Here is a 21,316-nt window from a genome sequence, read left to right as displayed (position 1 = left end):
GGTGGGCTCACTGCCATGAAAGGGGTGGTGAAAAGCCAACTCATAATATGCTCAGCGGTGCCGCAGCGGCACCACCAGCATATTGCAGTTCCCTGACCACTGCGCGTCCACACCAGGATCCTGGATCCCCGGCGGATGCAGTAGTCCTGTGCTGGTCCGACTGCCACACTTGTAATACTGCGGGCGGACCCGCAGTGTGGTGGTGGTCGGACTGCCATCGCGAGTACAGCAGTCCTTACATTAGATCTTCCTGAACAGGTAAACTATTTATGCCTGTAATAAGGCCCATAATATAGAAATTGGGTTATTAATTCAGGAGGTGCATACTCTAACAATCTCATAAGACTATCTGGTTATTTTAAAGTCAATGAAACACCAGAAAAAAATTCTCAAATTAATTTAGGAAAATCCAGAAAAACTTTATAAGCAAATACACACCAATTAGCGAAAGCAGATAAGAGGAATCAGTAGTATGAATCTTTATAGTTTTGAGGCAAAAAGAACCAAGAAACAAGAAAGCACCAATGATAAGTCACTATGCGCAGTGACCTTGCCATGATTTTAAATTGATCAGTGTGGAACAGAGGTTAAGAAGGCCAAGTGGGTCACACCTGTCACCTGTCACAGTTTGCATCTTCTGACAATACATTACATTTTGTGATCTCTGAGTCTGGCAGCTGGGCAAGACAAGAAGATAAAGCCACTAAGAGTCCCTTGCAGTTGGATTCTTCAGTGTTGAACTCCCATTGAAGACTTCGGTTTTGGTGCCAAAAGCTCCAAGCAAAGCAAATTATATTGGAGCCATCAAGTGTCCTTCACCACTGGGATAGATTTGCTACCTTTTACTGGTACAAGATTTTACCTATTGAATTAGGCACTTTTTATACTCAAAACCCTTCGGTAGGGGCAAGGCTGGAAGCTACCACTTGCAGAGGGCTCCACAAGACTGGATACCTTCCCTAGGAGAGACTGCTGAAGCCTTTTCCTTGGGGCAAAAAACTACGAGTGTGACAAACCCGAATATCTTGCCACCAAGAGCGTGCTTTCCATGTGGAAGGCTCAGCACATTGTTCCATTTCTCTGGGCAGACGTCTAGGACCCGGGTCTCTTTCCTGCAGTGTTCTGTCCCCAGTTGCCATGTGGGCCTTCTTTGAGTCACACATCCTTTTGCATTCTATGCGCATGCAGCAGTAAAGAAGAGGCTTATCACCTCACCCTTGGACAGCAGGTCCAGTTTCTGGATACCAGCAGGTGTCAGGAATCATTAGGCTTTCTTTCTACTGGTGGTCTGTCCTTTTCCAAGATGCTTTCTCCTCAAGACAAGGGATATTCTGAGCATGTGCTTGTGAGGTGCCAGTCTTTTACTATGCACTAGACAGTGATTAGAGGATTCCTTATGCCCAATCCTTGCTATATCCGTACCAAATTCCCAACCCTTTCTATGTGTGCTGCATATCGTTCCAGAATCCCTCAACCAGTATGTACCAGACATCTTCCAGCTTCACCAGCCTTGTCCCTCATCTAAGTCACTCCCATAAGGAAATGAGCTGTCTTCCCGTCTGCCAGTACTAGAAATGGATTTCTCTCCTGTTGGGGACACAAGCAGAAAGTCTAGTGTGGCTCTGGGAATCAGTGGTTAACGCTCCCGACAGCCCTATTTGGAATCTCCACTTCAAAGGAAGAGCTGTGAGAGTCCCTTTGTATTGTGAGATGTTCCTTTTCTCCCTCCAGGTGGCCAATCGCTGGTAAGTGGCCACTGTTAAAACTACTCCTGCCTTCCTGCTGCCAAAGGCCAAATTATTCTCTTTCAGGGATATATAGCTTTACCTACACAATGAAAAACAGTTTTTGGGGGCTGTTCACTCTCAGGGCATACTTGCCCTAATATCTAGCATGCCCCTTTAAGATGACAAGGCAAACTTTAGGGGTAGCTTAGCTAACCTATAAGAGTAAGGGTTTGTACATGGCAAAGGCACTTTTTCTTGCCATTTGTCACTGCAGTTTTTTTAAACATTGTTTCGAGTGCTGTGGCACTGTTTTGCACTGGCATACCCAATGAGTTACAAAGCTAGCTATAACGGATAGGAAAAGTTTGGGGGAACTCAACAGAAATCATATTCTTTCTCAGAGGTTAGAAGGGAGAAAACTAATGTTGTGTGGTTCATAGAGTTAAAAAAGCTGGTTTGAGTGCATGCTGTTTAAGTTTGTGAATAACATACATGTCTTACCAACACAGGAGATTTAAATTCCGCGAGTGGTGACTCAAGATTTCTGTTTATTGACGTGATAAAATGGCAACCAGTTGGCCTGGGAATAATACAAGTATTAATGCTGTAGTGTCAAGGGACAGTTAAGTTGATAGTGTGCTATCTGCTAGATCATTTAAATGTTCCAGTTGCTAAACGCTTTGAAGTTCGAACTTCTGACTAATTAGGGTATCTGTGTTTCATTTCACTATGGGGCACATGCATCAAGGCAAAGACCGGTCGCAAACGGGTAGATTGTCAGAATCTGCCACTTTGCGACCATTTTTTTTGCATTTGGGATGCATCATCCCAAACGAAAAAATTGCAAACTGCGATTGCATTTAGGCAATCGCAAATTGCAATGCCTAAAATGCAATGCAAGATTGCATTCAAAATAGCGATTTCGCTATTAGGGTCCGCTAAATACCGATAATTTAAACATGATGGTATTTAGCGAAAACTTTGAAAAATGCACTAATGTGCATTTTTCAAAGTTCCCGGTTACGCACACACATGCCCTTAGGGCATGTGTGTTCGCAACATAGGTGCACAGATCAATTTCAGGGGTGCAACAGGGTGTCCTTTTGGCACCCTGGCACCCATTGAAATTGCATGCATAATTTGTGAGTACCTATTGGGTACTCGCAAATTGCGCATGCAATTTCCCATTCATTCCTATGGGCCTCTAGGCCCATAGGAATGAATGGTAAGCCATTCCTTAATTGCGACTCACAATTTGCGAGTCGCAATTAAGGAATGTTTGAGAATCGCTATTTTTTTTGCGTTTCCTACATGCATTGGCATTTGCGATTCCTTAATAATCGCAGTTATGGAATTGCTAAAGCCTACTTTGATGCATGTGCCCCTATATCTATTCATACAACCTAGGATTATAACTATATTCAAGTAGAATGTGTTTGATATTTCTTGTCTGTCCGTGATATAGCAGAGAGACTGTGTTAGGTTTTTATAAATCAGATGAACGTTGTTGATATAATGAATAATGCTTAAAAAACTTAAAGTGGCTAATCAAAAGGTCATTCATAACTAAGCAATTTCAAAAGAGTATTTGTTTTTTAAATATTTATCATTGTTACTTACTCACAGATTCCATATCCTTCCATTTTTCCTTCTCTCCAGTGGCATTTGTAGCAATCATATCCATCTTCAGAGGAGGAAGGAACAAGGCATATTCCAAACCTACGAATCAAAGAGATTATTGCTCTCTAACTTTGGTGTATAACACAGTGCTTTGCATTTGGAAATCACAATCATATTTCTGGTGCTACCGACCCAAGTGATTATGTATTTAGTAGGACTGAGAATATGTCGCATTGCCAAATGGACACTGTGAAAAGATTAAAGCCAACATTATGATGTCCCTGCTTATTCAGAAGGGGCTGGTAACAGTGTTTACTGGCTCCATCAGAATTACACGATCATCTGTAACTCTGTGGATGTGGTGCCTTTCGCCCAGAGCTCTCTTGGAAAAATACCAGGGGAAATGAGCCATCACTAGGAGAATAGGAAACAGTATGTCTGACTCCCCTATATTTCCCCATCCCTCAGGGTCCCACTTGGAAACTCTGCTCCTTGCTGCCCCTATTGTCCATAACTGAAAAGGAAACAAATAGAATGGAGAGGGGTCATGAGGTGGACGCAGAAGGATTTGTTGTATAGGTTGAAGGGGAATACTGTTTCAATTGAAACAATTAAATATTAGTTGTTTAGTTAGGGTTACTATAGTTCTCCAACCTTCCTATGCTTTTTTGATTTATATGGAATCCTTATTATCCAGGGAAGAGGTGTGGCGCCAGGGAAAAGGTGTGGTGCCGTGGCCAGGGCGACTGACTTCGGAATCTGGGGATCACAGTTCGATCCCCGGTGCTGGCAGCAGATTAGCCCAGCACCGTGTGACTCTGGGCAATAGCTTGCTTAATCTTCCCGATATCCCCCAGCGCCTAGAGACCCTTACGGGTGAGTGTTCGCGCTTTACAAATGTGGATATTATTATGCTCTGCTCCCTCACACCCTGATGAGCCTTACATATTTTATATAGTACTCTGTGATGCTGGAAACTAATAGGGCTTCCCAGGGGCTAGTGGAGGACAATGTACATCTACTCATTGGTTGACTAAAAAGATCCAGTGAAGTGAATACTTATCGTTTTGCATGTGGTACTCTCTTTAAATTCTCTATGTTAGTAATGTAGAGGAAAGGTTGCCTAGTTCCTAATTGGATGACTTTGGGGTTCAAAGTTTTGACTTATAGTGACGTCACCACTTATGGTGAAATTCTGGGGAAATAGCTTCTTCATACGCTTCGAATTGTAAAAGTATATATAAACAAATATATGACTGTCACCTGTAGAGCGTGCTGTTTAGCACTATTCCAACTAAATACACCTCTAACTAATTCCATTTGTTTTTATAATCTGGTTTCTACCAGATCGCAACAAGCGCTTTCTCTCGCTCTCTCTCTCTATGTCGCTCTACATCCATCACCTGGGAGTCAAAATCTGAAAGAAATTACGTGAGATCCCCAACCCGACAACAAGAAATATGTAAACAATTTAAATCTATGGAAGATACCAACTCAAAAGAACTGTGATTACAGATACAAATATTTTTCCATATTAGTGGACTGAGATTTCGGGGAGGCCAAATGTCCTTCACAAGTGGTTGTCTTTCCACGTTTCTTTGCTCGTGTTGTTATTTGTAGTTGTGCTTTCCTCACTTTACATCACAGACTACACGTAATAAGTGGCAAAAAAATAGTTTGAATTATCTGATTTGCCATGGGACTAATGTGGAACTCTTTTGTATTTAAAGCTATTTTTTGCAGCACATGCAATTGTTAGAGAAAAAGTAAAACTGTGGTTCTAAATCTTCTTACCCATCTTCCTTTCCCATCTTGAAGTCACCAACATGATTTCGCCCATCAGGCCACTTCAGTGTGCCCCTAGTGTAAAAATATGCCAAATAGACAATCATAAAATGAAAGATTCTGACAACCTTGCTGTATTTTCACTTTTTAGATTTACGAAGTCCAAAGTAAAAACTCTTCCAAATTACAAATTGCCATGGAAATGAGTAAAACATTTATGGACATTCCACACATCAGAAGAAAACTTGAAGGAATAGATCTATCTAACCATTAGATGAATAAAAAAAGTACATGTTCACTGATGTAATTCCTAGATAAAAGAGGGGAACTGTATATAGCATTCAGTTTTAAAAGTTGATTAGAAATAAGGAGCAAAGAAGGTCTGTATGTTTCACTTGAAGATGTTTTACAGAATGAGTTGGCAACTGAAAGTGCTTCTGAAGCTGAAAATGGCAACAGGGAATCTAAAATTACCCATTCTAGTGTACCATTATAATGAAAAGAAAGGGGTACAAAACGCACCTCAAAAACAAAAAAATATGTTTACTATATTTTGAAACATTTTTATTTTTATTCTTCCACTTTTTTCTAAAAAAACAGCATTTATTGTACTAGGAAAGACAATGTCCCTTAATTTTCATTGACGTTCCATAAAAAGGAAATTTAAAGTTACACATATCTTTGGTGAACTGTAAGGCAGTGCAGTTTGCTGTGTCTGACAGACTGGAGGAAGTCTGTGTACTGAAACCCGTGGAGAAGTGTGGCTCACTGGTTAGAGGAGGCAGACCTGGAAGCAGAGGTCAGCCCGGGACCAGAGTTCAATTCCCGGCTCGGCTGGGTCTTGAGTCCATAAATGTCCATGGACTCGATACTCGACTCATGGGTTCACACTCTGCGACTCTGGGCAATAGCTTGCTTAATCTCCATATGGGCCCCTCGCGGCGGGATGCCTGGCTTTCACCTTGCGGATGCCCTGCTGGGTTATCTCACAGGGGAATACCAGGACGGGTTCCCTAAGCAAGCGCTTAGAGACCGCTTGGTGATTTGCGCTGTATAAATTCCTGCACGTTTACATTTACATTTACATAACTGCTTTATGAACCACACATCCAGCCTGAATTCCTGACCAAATACCATTGTTTGTTGGAACCTTAGTGCAGGTACTGGTTTCAGGACTGGAATGAGGGTCACTTGTTGACCTTCAAGTCAATGTTTTAAAAAAAAAAGTTTATTCGGTTTTAAGCATAGGAAACAGAAGCAACCAGATGTACCTTCTGGCAAGAGTTTCATAATAAGCATTCAAATTAGTTAGATAGTCATGTAAGAAAACTTGAAGCTGTTGCAGGACTTCTGTTCAATTATTGACTCTACTTGTGAAGGTCGAGCAGCAGAGGGCAGGTGAATATTAGTGGCATACAGTTGAAAAGGTGCCACTGAGGGGTGAATTAGAGAACTAGGGAGAAATTGGGTCAACAATGGGAGAGGACGGCGGCAGGCTTGTTCATTTGGATAAAGGGACCTGTGAATGCCTCAGCTGAGCACTGAGCCTGGTCTTCAAGCCCGGGCACGCCACTACATCACAAACTACCCAAGCTGCCCATTCCTGCCATTCCACGTTGCCGCAACTCTGCCATAGCTGTATAAGGAACTAGCAGCAGTAACCGGACGCCCAGGGAAGGATTGTGGCTCTTGGGGGCTTTTGTAAGGCCCAGCAGCGGGAGGCTGGAAACAGGAATTAAATGGCACCCAGCTACCTGATGCTTTGCTTACAGCAAATGACCCCCAAATTCACACTACGTATCCAGTATGTCCAGTACGTAACCTCTTCCAGCCCCCCCTCCCTCCAAGTCAAGGTGCATCAGTGGAGCCTTGGAGGCATACATTGGTGATTAAGCAGCGGCCCAGCCCAACCCGATCAGGAGAAGGAACAGATGGTGATTAAATCTACTGGTGAGTGACTGCCTAGCTCCTGTAAGTGACCACTGACCAATCAGTGAGACCTGCCTAAGCAGGGGAACGGTCAAGGTGATGGAGCATTGATTTCGAATCTCACTGCTAAAGGTAGAGCCCCAAGTTCGCAGAAGTGGCCCAGCTAGGCTGGGTGCAGCTTGCAACCGGGCATGCTCCCCACACAAACAACCAGTTGCAATTTCCCTGAAAAGGGGGCAATAACAACTGCCGTCCCCAGTGTCTGTCCCTAACAGGCACAAGTCCAGCTATTCTACTTTAAAGGTGCCACTGCTTGGATTGCAATTGCCTCCGTGCTCCGTTTTGGCCGGCGAATAAGCGGTTTACAGAAACACTTCACAGATTCTCTCTGTGTTCAGACACCACCCACCAGACTTATCTTCTTTCTGGAGGAAGTCCTATTAAGGAACCCGGACTCCAGTCTAAGGAGTGGGTATCTGACCCCTAGGACATCAAACCTTATCCATTACCTGAACAATACTGCAATTTTTAAGACAATAAAATAGCTGTCAGGGTTCTCACCTTGAACCTCCTCCCCCAAACAAGCTTTCTGGTCATGCAGAAAAGGAGAAAGTCTCTAATAAAGCCCAGAGAAGAAACAGAAGTAGCGCAGACTACAGCTTCCGGTGAGGCCATAAAAGGGTAGTGGATATGCAGACAAAAAAGAAGGAAAAGCTTCAACCTCTACTATGAGCAGCGTCAAGGCTAAACCAGCAAGGGAAAATCGGCCACTAACTTTACCTGTAGCATGCATGTTTGAGAAATTGATAAAAGTTTCAGAAAAATTTGACTTCCTAAATGACCCAGTGGAGTAATTTTCACCACTCCATGATTTGACCTCTCTTCGAGATACAATATTGCCAACAAAAAGCAATAGTGGTCTCTACCAATTTAGAACCTCAAGTTGCCCCCTTGGCCTCTTTCCCTAAGATCGAGCTCTAGGCTAGCAAAGAGTCTGCCTGGGGCCCGATTAGCGACCTGTAGCTTCCATCACACGTATCTTTGTGGCCATGACTCTCTCCAGAACAATAGTCACCCCAGACATCTAGATTGCTATGAACAAATGGAGCTCCACTCCCGATTAAAGTAATATTGGAAATGAAAAAAAGAGTAAAGCATCTTGGGCACTAACCTGGCATACCAGCAAAGATCTGATCTCAGAGAACCCCAGCAAAGCAATCTGGCCCTCTCAAGGGGCTGCTCGCCAACTTCTCCAAAAAAGTCAGAAAGTACAGAAGGAGCAACCTGCGGTCATCTCTCTAATGCACGGTTCTACCACAACAACAGACCCAGGGATAGTTTGGGACATCTTACTTAGAACATCTAAACTGACTCTCAATGCCCTCATGCATCAGCCTAATAAAATGGATGTGCAAGTAGATTTATTGAATCTTATGGCCATCTCAGCCTCCGGCATTGATCAGAAGCTGGCCAAACTATATAACCTGATCACCAGTGCACAAACATACGTGGCTACAACTAGTATAGATTGTACCTTTGCCATGGTCGGCAACAAAGTTGTAAAAATCCCTGAGGCTTTAACTACTCTCATCGAAGATCTAAAAATAAGTCTCAAATTCCCTTGGGACAGAAATGACCAGCAATCATATGTGCAACAGTCTCCTCCAACGAGCGAAGGCGAGGGACCAAAAGAGATCGAATCCCCCCTGAAAGATGACTGACTCCCTCACATAGCAGTTTTAATGGAGGACAAAGACCCCCCTGACACAGCCATAGACACACATTGCACGGAAGATGCTAGCGATCACCACCAAGTGCCTCTAGTTCACGTAATGTAAAAAAGACTGAGAAAGAAGTTACGTAAATCAAGAAACAAAATGAGTAAGCCCAGAAATTGCTCCGGGCGCAAGAACAACAAAGTTGGGGAACAATGAGACCATTACTGGGCATGCCTGATAGATGGACAAATAGTAGGTGTGAAATGCATGCAGTATTTCACTCTGCGTACGCACTGTAATTCCTGTTGTGTAGTTCCTATAAACCTATATAGGATCTGCATGTTTAGACAACATACACTATTGGATTGGTGTCAGACTGATTCTAGACACCCCTACCAGGCATGTTAGCTTGTATACCAGCTAGCTCACAGTGCCACTAGAAACCCCTCTTACCAAGGAGAGAATAGTTCTTGGCAACTATCGAACATGACAAACCTGTCCCATCAGGAATCGTGGAAACAGTATATCACTTTTCGTTCAGTCACTGATGCTCACTTCGTCTCAGAGAGATGCACAGAATAAATGGTGGGGACGTTTTTCAATAAGCATTTATTGAACCAGCGTCATTCTATTGTAAAATAGGTGGGCTAAAACAACCACTACACAGTAACAGATATAAATTATTATAAGTACTAACAGAGTAAAAGGATGGTAGATGCCTACCATTGTGTTAAAACAATGAATACAGGCAAATATATAAAATACATGACAGTAGAATGCGTACTCCTACGATGCGACCCTAACTAGATGTACCTAAGTGTACCTAGTGTGTATGTGGGTGTAAAAGCCAAGAATCCTTCTAGGATAAAGTCAATCCCATTACCTGAAGTGAGAGGCTGTGGGACCCCATTTTGGTCTCGAGATGGACACCCCGCAAGGGATGTCAGACCACTGCGAGCTGGAGTGTCTGCAGGCAGGAACCTCAGCGTCTTGCATCAGTGTATCGGCATGGAAGTCCTTTTCTTCACTGACTACCTCAGCGAGATATGGTGTTTATATACCCGAAGTGGTACCCTCAGGGGTCTTACCTTGCTGTGTCATGTCAGACTTCGTTTGACGGAAGGAATGACTCTAGTACATAGTTATTATGCAGGAGATGGTAGACCTGCTGAGTTTCCAAGAATCATCATGCATAATGGATGAGGCTAGTTTTCAGGGAAAAAACTCCATGTCCTGTATGCAGTACTGTAACTACGTAAAAGGTGGGGGGTGGAGCTAGCCTTGTAGCGCGATGGCCGTTTGGTGAGCGAGCTCCTCGCAATACGCCAAATTATCCTTAAAAAACATCCTTCCAACACCAATCTATAGTGCCTGCAACTGGTGGAGGTCGTGAGGAGGAAGAAACGGGACCGCTGCGGGACTGGCTCCGGTCTCCTGGGTCGCTGGCAATCCCTGGACCGGCGCGCGGCGATCTCTGGCCCTGGCTGCGAAAACGAAAGTGAAGCCGCGGGCCTCGGCGGACAGACACGCCGAGACGTAAAGCACGCAGCGCGGCCGCGAGAGGAGAGGAGGACAGCTGCGACCGCGTCTTTGGGAGGTGAGCGCTGAAGGTGGAGGCGTTCATGCGAGCGGGGCCCAGCACCACCCAAATTAAGTAAAGCATGCGGCGGGGCACCTGCGGAGGCCCCGCTGTGGGCGAGGGGCCCACATGCACTGCCGCATCCCGCACGGCTCCGGATCCCGCCTTGAAGCTTGCTTCTACTGGCCCAGCGCGCCTCTTGTGGGGTGGAGGAATATCGTGGACCCCCCTGGCATCTGATACTGGCACCCGAAATGAGACTGCTGGCCCAGGGCGGTGGGACCCGGTGTGCGGTCCTGTGGTGACAGCGAGGCAGGTCAGGTGTGTGAGCCTGCTGTGGGGCACAGACATTCCAGCAAGTCTGACTTGGTGCCAGAGGGCTGTTTGGAGGAGTAAGTGGGCCCTGCAGGAAGGTGAAGACCCGTGCAGCGGGGCAGACTGCACCCCTAAGCTGGGCAATTACTGCAGATATTGAAATAACGGTAGGACTGTTTGCTGCACCGTGCCCATATGCCAGCACCGCGGATCGCGAGGGTCACCCCCCTCCTCGATATTATTCTGTTAAGTGCCTAATTCAAAGGGCCAGAACAGACGGGAGGACCGGAGGTGCATACACAGACGGGCAGAGATCGGCAACTGGTGGGGGCTGCAAAATACACCTATTGCGGTTACAAGACATAAGACCAAGAGACGGCTGTGCCCTTGCCGCCATTGACCACAGTCCAGGAGAATCCGTGCATCGGGCAGATGGTCAGGGGCTGGTGAATTGCCACCAATGTCCATTTTAGGCCAACGGACCCAGTAAATACATCGGTGGCCAAAGGTACACTTCGCTACAACACTGAGCCCACCATATGAGTTTGGGACCTCCATGCTCCCTATGCTATAAATGAACTTCCCGCCACCTGCCAGGTAGAGGAATTAAACCCAAGACGCCATTGCCCTAGAGTCGCTGTGGTCCTTGGCGCATTTCTGGATAGCCTCTAACCTGAACAATGGGTAAAACAGACCGAGCCCAACCAAAACTCACCTTTGAACAAGCTAAGAAACATCAAGATCATAGTACTGAAGATCACTCGACGGCGCTGTCAAGAATTCCTGTCATACAAGGGAAACACGCCCTTATGTAAACAGGAGAGCTGTTACATAACTCAAGGGAAACACGCCCTTATGTAAACAGGAGAGCTGTTACATAACTCAAGGGAAACACGCCCTTATGTAAACAGGAGAGCTGTTACATAACTCAAGGGAAACACGCCCTTATGTAAACAGGAGAGCTGTTACATAACTCAAGGAAAACACGCCCTATAAAGGGAGGAACCGGGAGGTACAAGGCTGTCGGATATTGTGTTTACACCGACGTACCTGCTTCGTGAAGAGCAGTGTTCCGGAGTGGTGCTCCAGTAAGGCAAGAACGGAGGTAGGTCGAGTCGTTACTCCCTGGGCCGTGTCTTGCCCCATCGTCACCTGTGAAGGACCCGGAAGCTCTACCGGTCAACCATTGAGCTTCGCTTTTTGACTCGGCTGAGTCCAAGCGCAGTGGCGCTTTTGCTGGTTGGAGTCGTAACTCCCAGCCCGACCAGAGACACAGGGACTGCCAGCTGTAACGCACACCAGGAGGTGTTTGCCGCGTTACAGACTCGGAAGTCCACAGGATCGATCGAGCGGCTGCTCTCGGTTCAGTCTTCTTGCTTGTGATTGGGGTATCGGTGACGCATCACCAGGAGGTGACTCCGCGTCCCGGTGCAGTCTGAGGAAGAGGTTGAGCGGCTGCTCCCTTCAGGTAGAGACCCCGGCTGGGTGTTTCCCTGACTCCTCGATTCTCCCCAACACTCTTCGTGCCCCTCACAGCCTACCGATTGGCATTGTCGGCCATTTCATTTCTGCCCTCTGTTGGCATACGCCGGGATCGGCGTATATGCAGAGGACGGTTAGGACCATCCGTGCTGTGGGCTGGTAACGTACTTAGCCTGGAGGATTCCAGTGACTATAACTTTTGTTTGTTCTTTGTATTTTATTTGCCTTCATTAAAAGAACTAACCCTTCACAAGTGGTTGCGTCCTCATTGTCGTGTCTGTTAAACGATCCTGAGACGTTCAGGGCGTTACAGGCGCAAACATCGGCAGGAGCCACAGGCGGAGTAACAAATGATGACATCCAAACCATGTTTGCCTCAATCCAGACCGCACTGTCAAATATCGATGGGAAAATAGACTCGCTGACATATAGAGTTGATAGGATGTCAGAGCGGATGGATAAACACACAGAAAGACTGGACATGGCAGAACGTAGAATATCCGAAGCCGAAGATGGTCAAGCACAGCTGGGCACGAAACAGACGAGGATGGAGAAGCAGCTGGCGGCCATGGCGGCAAAGTCTGAGGACTTGGAAGCTAGGTCCCGCAGAAGTAACGTCCGTTTAATGGGTGTCGGAAACGACAAACACAGGCCAGATGGAACAATATGTGGAACAACTGCTCCTCTCCATGCTGGGTCGCGAAACGTTCTCAGAGGTCTTCATCGTAGAGAGGGCCCACAGATCGCTGGCGCCGAAGCCACCCGCTGGTTCCCGGCCAAGACCGATTATCACTAAACTCCTAAATTACAGGGATAGGGATGCAACACTCCGAAAGGCCAGGGAACTCGGCAAGCTATCGCATGAAGGTATGGATATATCCATTTACCTTGGACTTCACGTCATCAGTGCAGGAGGCGCGGAAAAAATTCACAGCAGCAAAACAGAAACTGAGGGACTTGAATGTTCCATATGCCATGTTATACCCGGCCAGACTCAAACTCACAGTGGAGGGCAGGACACAGATTTTTGCTGAACCATTGGAAGTTATGAAGTTTATACAACAGAGGGGCCAGCAGGGAGCGTGGAGAAGATCACCGAGAGGAGAACACGGGGAGCAGTCCACCACGTCCGATGTGGAGTGAACAACAGCTATTGGACGTATATTTGATTAGGCAGCGACATGCCTGTGCGCTGGGTGTGACCTCACTCGCCGAGCGCCAGGCAGTAGCTGCTGGACTATTGGAGGCCTACGACTTGAGAGATCAGATAAGTTGACCCCCTGCATTTATAGTTTTATGGCCCCATATGCTGTTATACCCCTAATGGTTCCGATGCAGGGTGGGTGCATAGACCTCCACAGGAGTGGGCTATCGAACGGACTTGATTTGTGCTCTTGTACAGGGTAGGAACTTATGTTATTTTTGTTTTGGGCGTTACCCATGTGGTTCACGCCACAAGAAACGTGAGGGCAGCTCCGACCCCTATGTGTGTACCATGCAAATTCTTAGATTGGTTTTGTCTTTACTATCTTCACTTGAGGGAATATGTTATTCGTCACTGTTGGGAATGTCTCCACTAGACATGGGAAGCTGGAGTGGGTGGGGGTGGGGGTGGGCAAGGTGGATACACAGAAAAACCTGACCAGTGGCAAAGTGGCAGACAGGCACATGAAAAACACTTACAACCACCACAGACATTTGCACCAGCTGGAAAGCGCAGAACCGGCGAATGGCTAATACTTTACAGCAGCACAGACCGCTGACACTCCTAACATGGAATGTTAGGGGGCTGCACAACCCACAGAAAATTTGCAAGGTACTAGCATACTTGGACAGACAAAAAGTAGATGTAGCCTGGTTACAGGAGACTCACCTGACGGAAGTAAGGGTGGCACAAATAGGGGCTAGGTGGGCTACATACAGACTGACATCGTCCTATTCCTCTTATGCAAGGGGGGTTCTGCTCTGGGTTAAACGCAATACACCCTTCACGCTTATCAAATCTGTGTAGGATGATCAAGGGCGCTATGTTATGGTACAGGGGTGCTTTGGGGGCACGGTGTTACTAATTGTAAATGTATATGGACCGAATACTGACGACCCATCCTTCTACACACAAATCTGGATGAAATTGCGGGACTTCCAACCCAGCGCTATCCTATGGGGGGGAGATTTTAACATCTGCCTGGACCCCACACTGGATAGGTCAACTGGAATTGACAGATATGGTAAACACTCGGCAAAATTATTAAGGGATGGGATGGTGGACTGGGACATACTGGACATATGGCGACATAGTCACCCGGACCGTAAGGAGGGCACGTGCTTCTCCTCGTCCCATCTGACGTGGTCCAGACTCGATTACTGGTTGATATCTAAGGATGCAAGCACCTGGACCATGGCTATTGAGCATTTACCTAGGACACTCTTGGACCATGCGCCGGTTCGTATCACACTACAAATCCCGACACGCACCCCAAGGCAGTTCACGTGGAGATTGAGGCAAGCGGCACTACAGGACCAGGTATTCAGAGAAGATCTACGCCAAGCCATTGTAGACTACTTCACTCTCAACTCAGTCTCAGTGCGGAGCACCAGAACACTCTGGGAGGCTTTTAAAGTCACCATAAGAGGACACTGCATCAGTAAACATGCTGGCATATTAAAGGATATACATGGACAATTGGAAAGAACAGAGGCAGAAATTACCAGACTGGATCGTGAAATCGAAGATACATGCGACGGAACACTACTGGCCAACATCAGAACACAGATCGATAAACACAATGAATTCGCAGACGATGAGATAAAGTACATCTCGCACAAGTTCACTGCTAGGAACTATGGGGAGGGAGGTAGACCTGGCAAAGCGTTATCATGCAAAATTAGGCCCACTCACACTTCAACGTACATTACACAGATCCAAGACGAGTAGCGTAAAACAGTATATGACACTCCAGCCATACTAGAACGCTTCACCAAATACTACACTAAACTTTACACCGCCCAGGTCGTATCCTCCATGCCAGAAATACGTGACTATCTAGATGACGTGGCACTGGCATGGTTATCGGACACCCACCACGAATATTTCTGTCACCACATCACCCGAGAGGAAATAATAGAAGCCATTAACTCTCTACCCAAAAATAAAGCACTGGGACTGGATGGCCTTCCGGGTGAATTTTATAAAGAAATTTGCTGATTCCGCATTTTGCTGAAATGTTGGAAGAATCTTATGAAGAGGGCACACTTCCGACCTCACTAAGCGAGGCACTCCTAATAGCACTCCTGAAACCTGGCAAGGATCCCACGAGTGCGACTCATACAGGCCCCTATCCCTGATAAATATAGACGCTAAGATATTAGCCAACAGAATACAGCCGCTTATATGTAACCTAGTGCTGCCAGACCAGGCAGGCTTCATGCCGACATGGTCCACCGCCCACAACCTTCGCACCATCTTTGTGCTATACCACCAACTAGACCCGGATATACTGGCAACAGCGGCACTATTAGACGCTGCCAAAGCATTCGACTCGGTAGAGTGGAACTTTATGTTCGCTACCTTCGAAAAATGGGGTTCCCTGAACCATTCTTGAAATGGATAGGGTTATTGTACACTGTGTCCAAGGCTCGGGTTAGAATAAATAGATACACATCCAACCCAATTGAGGTAACACGTGGTACCAGGCAGGGCTGCCCGCTGTCACCCATGCTATTTGCACTAATCCTGGAACCACTGGCCTGTAGGATTCGCCAGAAACACTCAGCCTCTGCGCTGCAATTCGGCCTACGTCCCATTGGAATATCATTGTATGCCGACGACATGGTCCTCTATTCCACGCACCCAGATAGGAATTTAAACCCGCTTATTAGGGAGTATGTCAGGTATGAGAAATATGCCGGCCTCCGTATAAACTGGGACTAATCTGTTGTGATACCCCTAACGGCGGCAACAGTGGCACCTCAGCTGGATTTCCCTTTGAAATGGAGGACGGACCCAATTAAATACTTGGGGGTCTGGATCTATCGGGACCCAGAATTGGTCACGATGGAGAATTATGGAACAGCACTGGTGCGATTAGAGACACAGGTAAACAAATGGATACAAATGCCTCGCTCAATGGCGGACGGGATTGCCTTACAGAAAATGATTATATTGCCCAGGTTCTTATATTTGTTCTGGAATATACCAATATGGTTAAATGCAGCCTTTTTTGTCAGATTATGCTCTATTCTACAGAAACTTACATGGGCAGGTAAACAGGCCAGAACGAGTTGGAAGGTCTTAACCCAACCATATCACCTAGGAGGCTTTGAAGCGCCGGATTTCCATCTATATTACATTATTGGACAAAACCACACGCATACATACCACACATAGCGGTGGAGGAGGACAGTGTCGCTCCCCTACCATTGACTGCGCTTATAGCCGATCCGTTAAAATACACACCAAGTGCCAGGATCCACGCTGCCCAATGCACCTCAAGGGTGTGGAATGTGCTGGCGCACAGGGCACGCAAACTGCCGATATATGCACAAGCGCTACCTACGGCGTGACATCCCAAACTTACCGTCACACAAGAAAAGAAAATGCACACACTACTGACGGAGAAGGGACTGACCACTATGGGACCCCCATAACTCCTTCATTCAATGGGCAGACCCCTCTCTCTGTGCTCACCAACTTCCCCTAAAGCAATCTGCATACTTAACGACTACGTGCGGCTATTCGATCCTTATATACAACATTCCCAGACGAACCCTCACAATTGAATACACTACAAATACTGTGAACGGCTCCTAACCGGAAAAATCTGGTAACGCGATTATATAACGCAGCCCAGGAGGAACAGGCCGAGAAGCCTACTGCAGCATTGGGCATATGGGAGATAGCACTGGGCGAGACAATAGATGAACAAGATTGGCATTACAGCTGCACACAATTCGCACTTCTCACATCGAACTGCAACCTGCGCATCATTCATTTCACATTCCTTCACCAACTATACTACACGCCAGCTAAACTACACAGGCTAGGCCTCAGAGAGACAGACAATTGTCAGAGATGCAATGCACGGAACGCTGACTTCTTACATACTTCATGGTCATGCCCACAGCTACAGTCATACTGGGACGAGGTCACCACCACGCTGTCCGCAATGCTGTCAGAGCGGATTCCCAATACCCCCTTGGTGTGCATTCTGGGAGCCAAGAAATTTAAACACGCTAAGCGCAGGAAATTCTTAGGGGTAGCTTTGATACTGGCAAAAAGGCGCGTAGCGATGAGATGGGGAAGCAAGAGACCTCCCAGACTTAAAGACTGGATCACGGACATGACATATTGCAAAACCATGCTGGAGACTTATGTAGAGGACATTCCACAAGCTTCGGGGCCCAGGGACTTCTGGGAGCCACTTGTCCAATATTTACAGGCCATGTCGGAGCCTGAATCACGACCTAATCCATGAAGTACCTTGCTCACACGATTACATGTTTGAGTTATCGCACATCTGATAGGTGCTGTGAGTAACAAGTAGAGCTGAGCCAATGGGGAGTGCAGAGTCACATGTAAGACGAGACACCGCCTACCGCTGCAGTTACTGTAATGGAAATAACTACTATGTGTATGATGCAAGTTGTAACTCTAAGCAATACGTATTATTGAACAATGATGTTTGCAATGTCTTGAATGCTATGTCACTGCTGGTTAGATGGAAAAAAAAAAAAAAAAAAAAAATTAAAGATCAGTCCCAAGCACCGTTATGTAGCGTGATGTTAGGGAGAATATAGGTTAAAGGTTAGGTGGCTACCTGAGCCTATATTGGGGTACCTATATGAAACATAACAACTACAACTTCCATGATGGGACTAACAGAGATCTCCTGCCTTACCAGCCAGGCAGCAAGACAGCCAGATGTATAACCAACTCTGTGGGCCTTGACTGAAGGGGCTGTAAAGTTAATGCACTGCAATTGCTCCAAGAGGGCTGCATATTTCCTTTTTGCATCAGTGAGTACCTAGTACAGAGTCGCAGTCAGCTACCTTTCTTAGTCTCTGCTCTTTCCTTGTATAGGGCCCTGCGGACAGCCGCAATTTCCTGCATGCAAGTGCCCTTATCACTACCTTGAAAGCATTTGATTCAAGCGTCCTAGTAGAGGCTGCATGATGGTTTTCACTGAAGTATGATCGGATGTGGGTCCCCTGCGCCTCATGTAAGACGGGGTCCTACAGGCAATCTCATGGCAGTTGCCAAGTCAGCGTGGGAGGATGAGGAGTCACCCTTTGCAAGTTCATGATGTTGGCATCGTGTTCTGAAAGGGTATGGCCCAGGTAGTCTGTGACAAACGAGAGGTAGCAAGGGAGCGGAGCAAAGGAAGTGATCCAAGTGCATGCAAAGGTTGTGTGGCGCGGAGTGGAAGTAGAGCTTAGTCATTAGATGCATGCATCTTCAAGTGTCCGCTAGCACCCAAAGTTGCACCCAGCTTTGAAAGCGTTTGGCTTTCATTTAAGGAGAGAGCACAGCAAGGGTGGATGGGACCTATCTAATTTGTTTTCAAGCTCACAATTGTAGTCTCCCCCAGGTAAACAGGGCATGAGCATCAGCATCTTGGGTACTAGCACTGTGGTGTGAGTGGCCGAAAAGACTCCTTGAACTGCCTTTGGGGCATAGATGCTCCCTATGTGTATGGGGTGGACATCTAGGCTGCCCTCAAAGAATACATACCTCCCATCCTTGTCTATGACAGTGTCCACCTCTTGAAAAGGGACCCAGGCCTGATCCAGATCATGGTGCCCCCAGGGTATGCTGAATAGGTTGTGGCAGGAATGGTAACTCTCTAACGCTTACACAGGCACCCCAGTTCCTCACTTGTTGTATGGGACTCCAGTAACAATACAATGTGTGCCTGCTGACGCTTAGTGTATGAATAGACTGCATACCTCTTTCTTGCCATGTGCATTCTGCGCATATTCATTCTTTTTTTTAAATAGTTTTTATTCACATTTGACATTTTAATACAATACATTACATACCCCCCCCTCCCCCCTAGGAGACCAAGGTCAAGAAGCACCTTCGGTTAAACCACCTTTAGTATATACATTGAAGAAGTAGACTCTCGCAGAGTGCAGCTTTGATAGCCCAGAAAGACAAAGAGGAAAAGAAGAAAATAAGGAACAAAGAAAAAGAGATTCACACATCCACTTTCTCTTTAGGATTATTCCTTTAAATATATTACCCTTAACTGTGATCTTCTATCCAGAGTAACAATGGTTCCCAAATCATCATTCCTCTTTGTTTTTTCTTAAATCCCTTGTTCTTATATATGGCCACCTCCACGCTACATATGGCAAGTAATCTAGCCCTCCATTGTGTGGAGGATGGCGGTTGAGGATCAAGCCATGCGGTGGCTATACACAATCTAAGAGCCGCCATTGCTACAAAAATCAGTCCCTGTTGGTGTATTGGGCGCTCGATTGCAGCCACTCCTAAGATCATTTCTTCACTAGAGATAGTAATTTCTTCGTGAAATAAGTCCAAAATTAAATTAGATATTTCTATCCTAAGGTTTGTAAGTGATGGGCACGTGGTGAACATGTGAATATCATTAGCTGCCGCCAATGAACAGCGTGGACAAGCGGTTCCCGAGCCGCTGACCCATTTGCCCATTTTATACGGTGTGTAGTAAAGGACAAAAAATGTTTTATAGAATTGTGCTTGTAACTTTATTGACATTAGCAATGTTTGTGCAAGCTCTAGTGCTCGCTCCGGTATTACTCGCTGTACGAATAGGTTAGTCTGCCATCTAGTAAAATGTTTATCAAGATCATCTGGGAAAATACTAGTAAGGTCCTTATATATTTCCCCGATTCTAGGGGTAGTTTCCGAACATAATTTATCTATTACTACGATATTTTGAAAATTACAACGCCCCCCCATTTTCTTTGACAAGAAATCCCTAACCTGTAAGTACTTTAAAAAATCCCTATTGCTAACATTATAATCATTACGAAGTTCTGAAAAACTTTTCAATCGGTTTTCGATATAGAAGCAACCTAGTTGGGTAATCCCTACCCTGACCCACCTAGACATATTACCATCATGAAATATCTCAGAGAGATCAGAGTTGCCACTAATTGGAGTATAACTTGAGAAGCGTCCCAACCCTAGGAGTTTACGGATATTGCTCCAAACTTTCCAAATTCCCAAAATAGTCTTGAGTTTAGTTTTCTTAAAAAAGTTGTCATTAATATGTCGCCATAAACACCCTTTACTTCTATCTCCTAAAATCATTTCCTGTGAGGTCGGGATCGCACAATTACTCGGCTCGATATCTATCAGGTTTGTACAGTATTTGGCCACTGTTGCCCAATAATAGTTCCTGAAGTTAGGCAACGCTAACCCTCCTCTTTCTTTTGGTAACATAATCCATTTTAGTGCCCTTCGTGGTTTCTTAAATCCCCAAATAAATCTAGAAAACAGAGATTCGATGTTTTTAAAGTAATACGGGGAAAACTCAAGACAAATTGTTCTGAAGAAGTATAAAAATGTAGGTAGGATCAGCATTTTAATCAAATTGCATCTGCCACCAATAGGTAAGTGTACATTATCCAATCTAATTAAGTCTTTTCTGGTGCGCCCTATTAGTGGGTCAAGATTTATCTGTACAATTTTATCTACCTTGGCGCTTATATTGACACGTAGATAAGTAGCATGTTCCACAACTCTATCGTCTTCCATCTCCACTTTGTCATTTATGATTATTTGAGTTTTCCCCGTATTCAGTTTATAACCGGAAGTTTTGCCGAATCGTGTTGCTTCCTCCTCAACCATCTTGATTGCCTCCTTGGGGTTGGTGGTAACTAAAGCTATATCGTCTACGTAAGCTAGGACTTTGGTTTCATAATTGTTGATCATAATAGATGGCACGTAAGGATGGTTATCAAGTTTGCGTATAAATTGATCAATATATATCGCAAATAAGAGGGGCGAGCAGGGACACCCCTGTCTAGTTCCCCTCGTAATCATGAAGTTCTCGGACATATTCATGTTTATCACGACATTGGCCCTTGGATTGACATATAGTCCTTGGATAGCTTTGATAAATCCCTTTGTTAATCCCCGATCTGACATTGCTGCCCATAAAAACTTCCAGGAG

The 21,316-nt window shown here is 45.7% G+C and overlaps 1 protein-coding gene across 7 annotated transcripts in view; it reads right to left on the bottom strand.

Moving 5' to 3' along the window:
* The window catches only part of ALS2CL (ALS2 C-terminal like), a 573,008-nt gene that overhangs the window by 137,513 nt on the left and 414,179 nt on the right, over positions 1-21,316 (bottom strand). For all 7 annotated transcript variants that reach the window (XM_085628757.1, XM_085628756.1, XM_085628751.1 and 4 more), the window contains 2 exons: positions 5,142-5,207; positions 3,348-3,446 (listed from right to left, as the gene is read on the bottom strand). In XM_085628757.1, coding sequence (XP_085484883.1) covers positions 3,348-3,446; positions 5,142-5,207 — 165 coding nt within the window. The remainder of the gene's footprint in view (positions 1-3,347; positions 3,447-5,141; positions 5,208-21,316) is intronic.

Source organism: Triturus cristatus, chromosome 10, assembly GCF_964204655.1.
Source record: "Triturus cristatus chromosome 10, aTriCri1.1, whole genome shotgun sequence".
NCBI lineage: Eukaryota > Metazoa > Chordata > Amphibia > Caudata > Salamandridae > Triturus > Triturus cristatus.
This window is presented reverse-complemented; position numbering and strand designations above follow the sequence as displayed.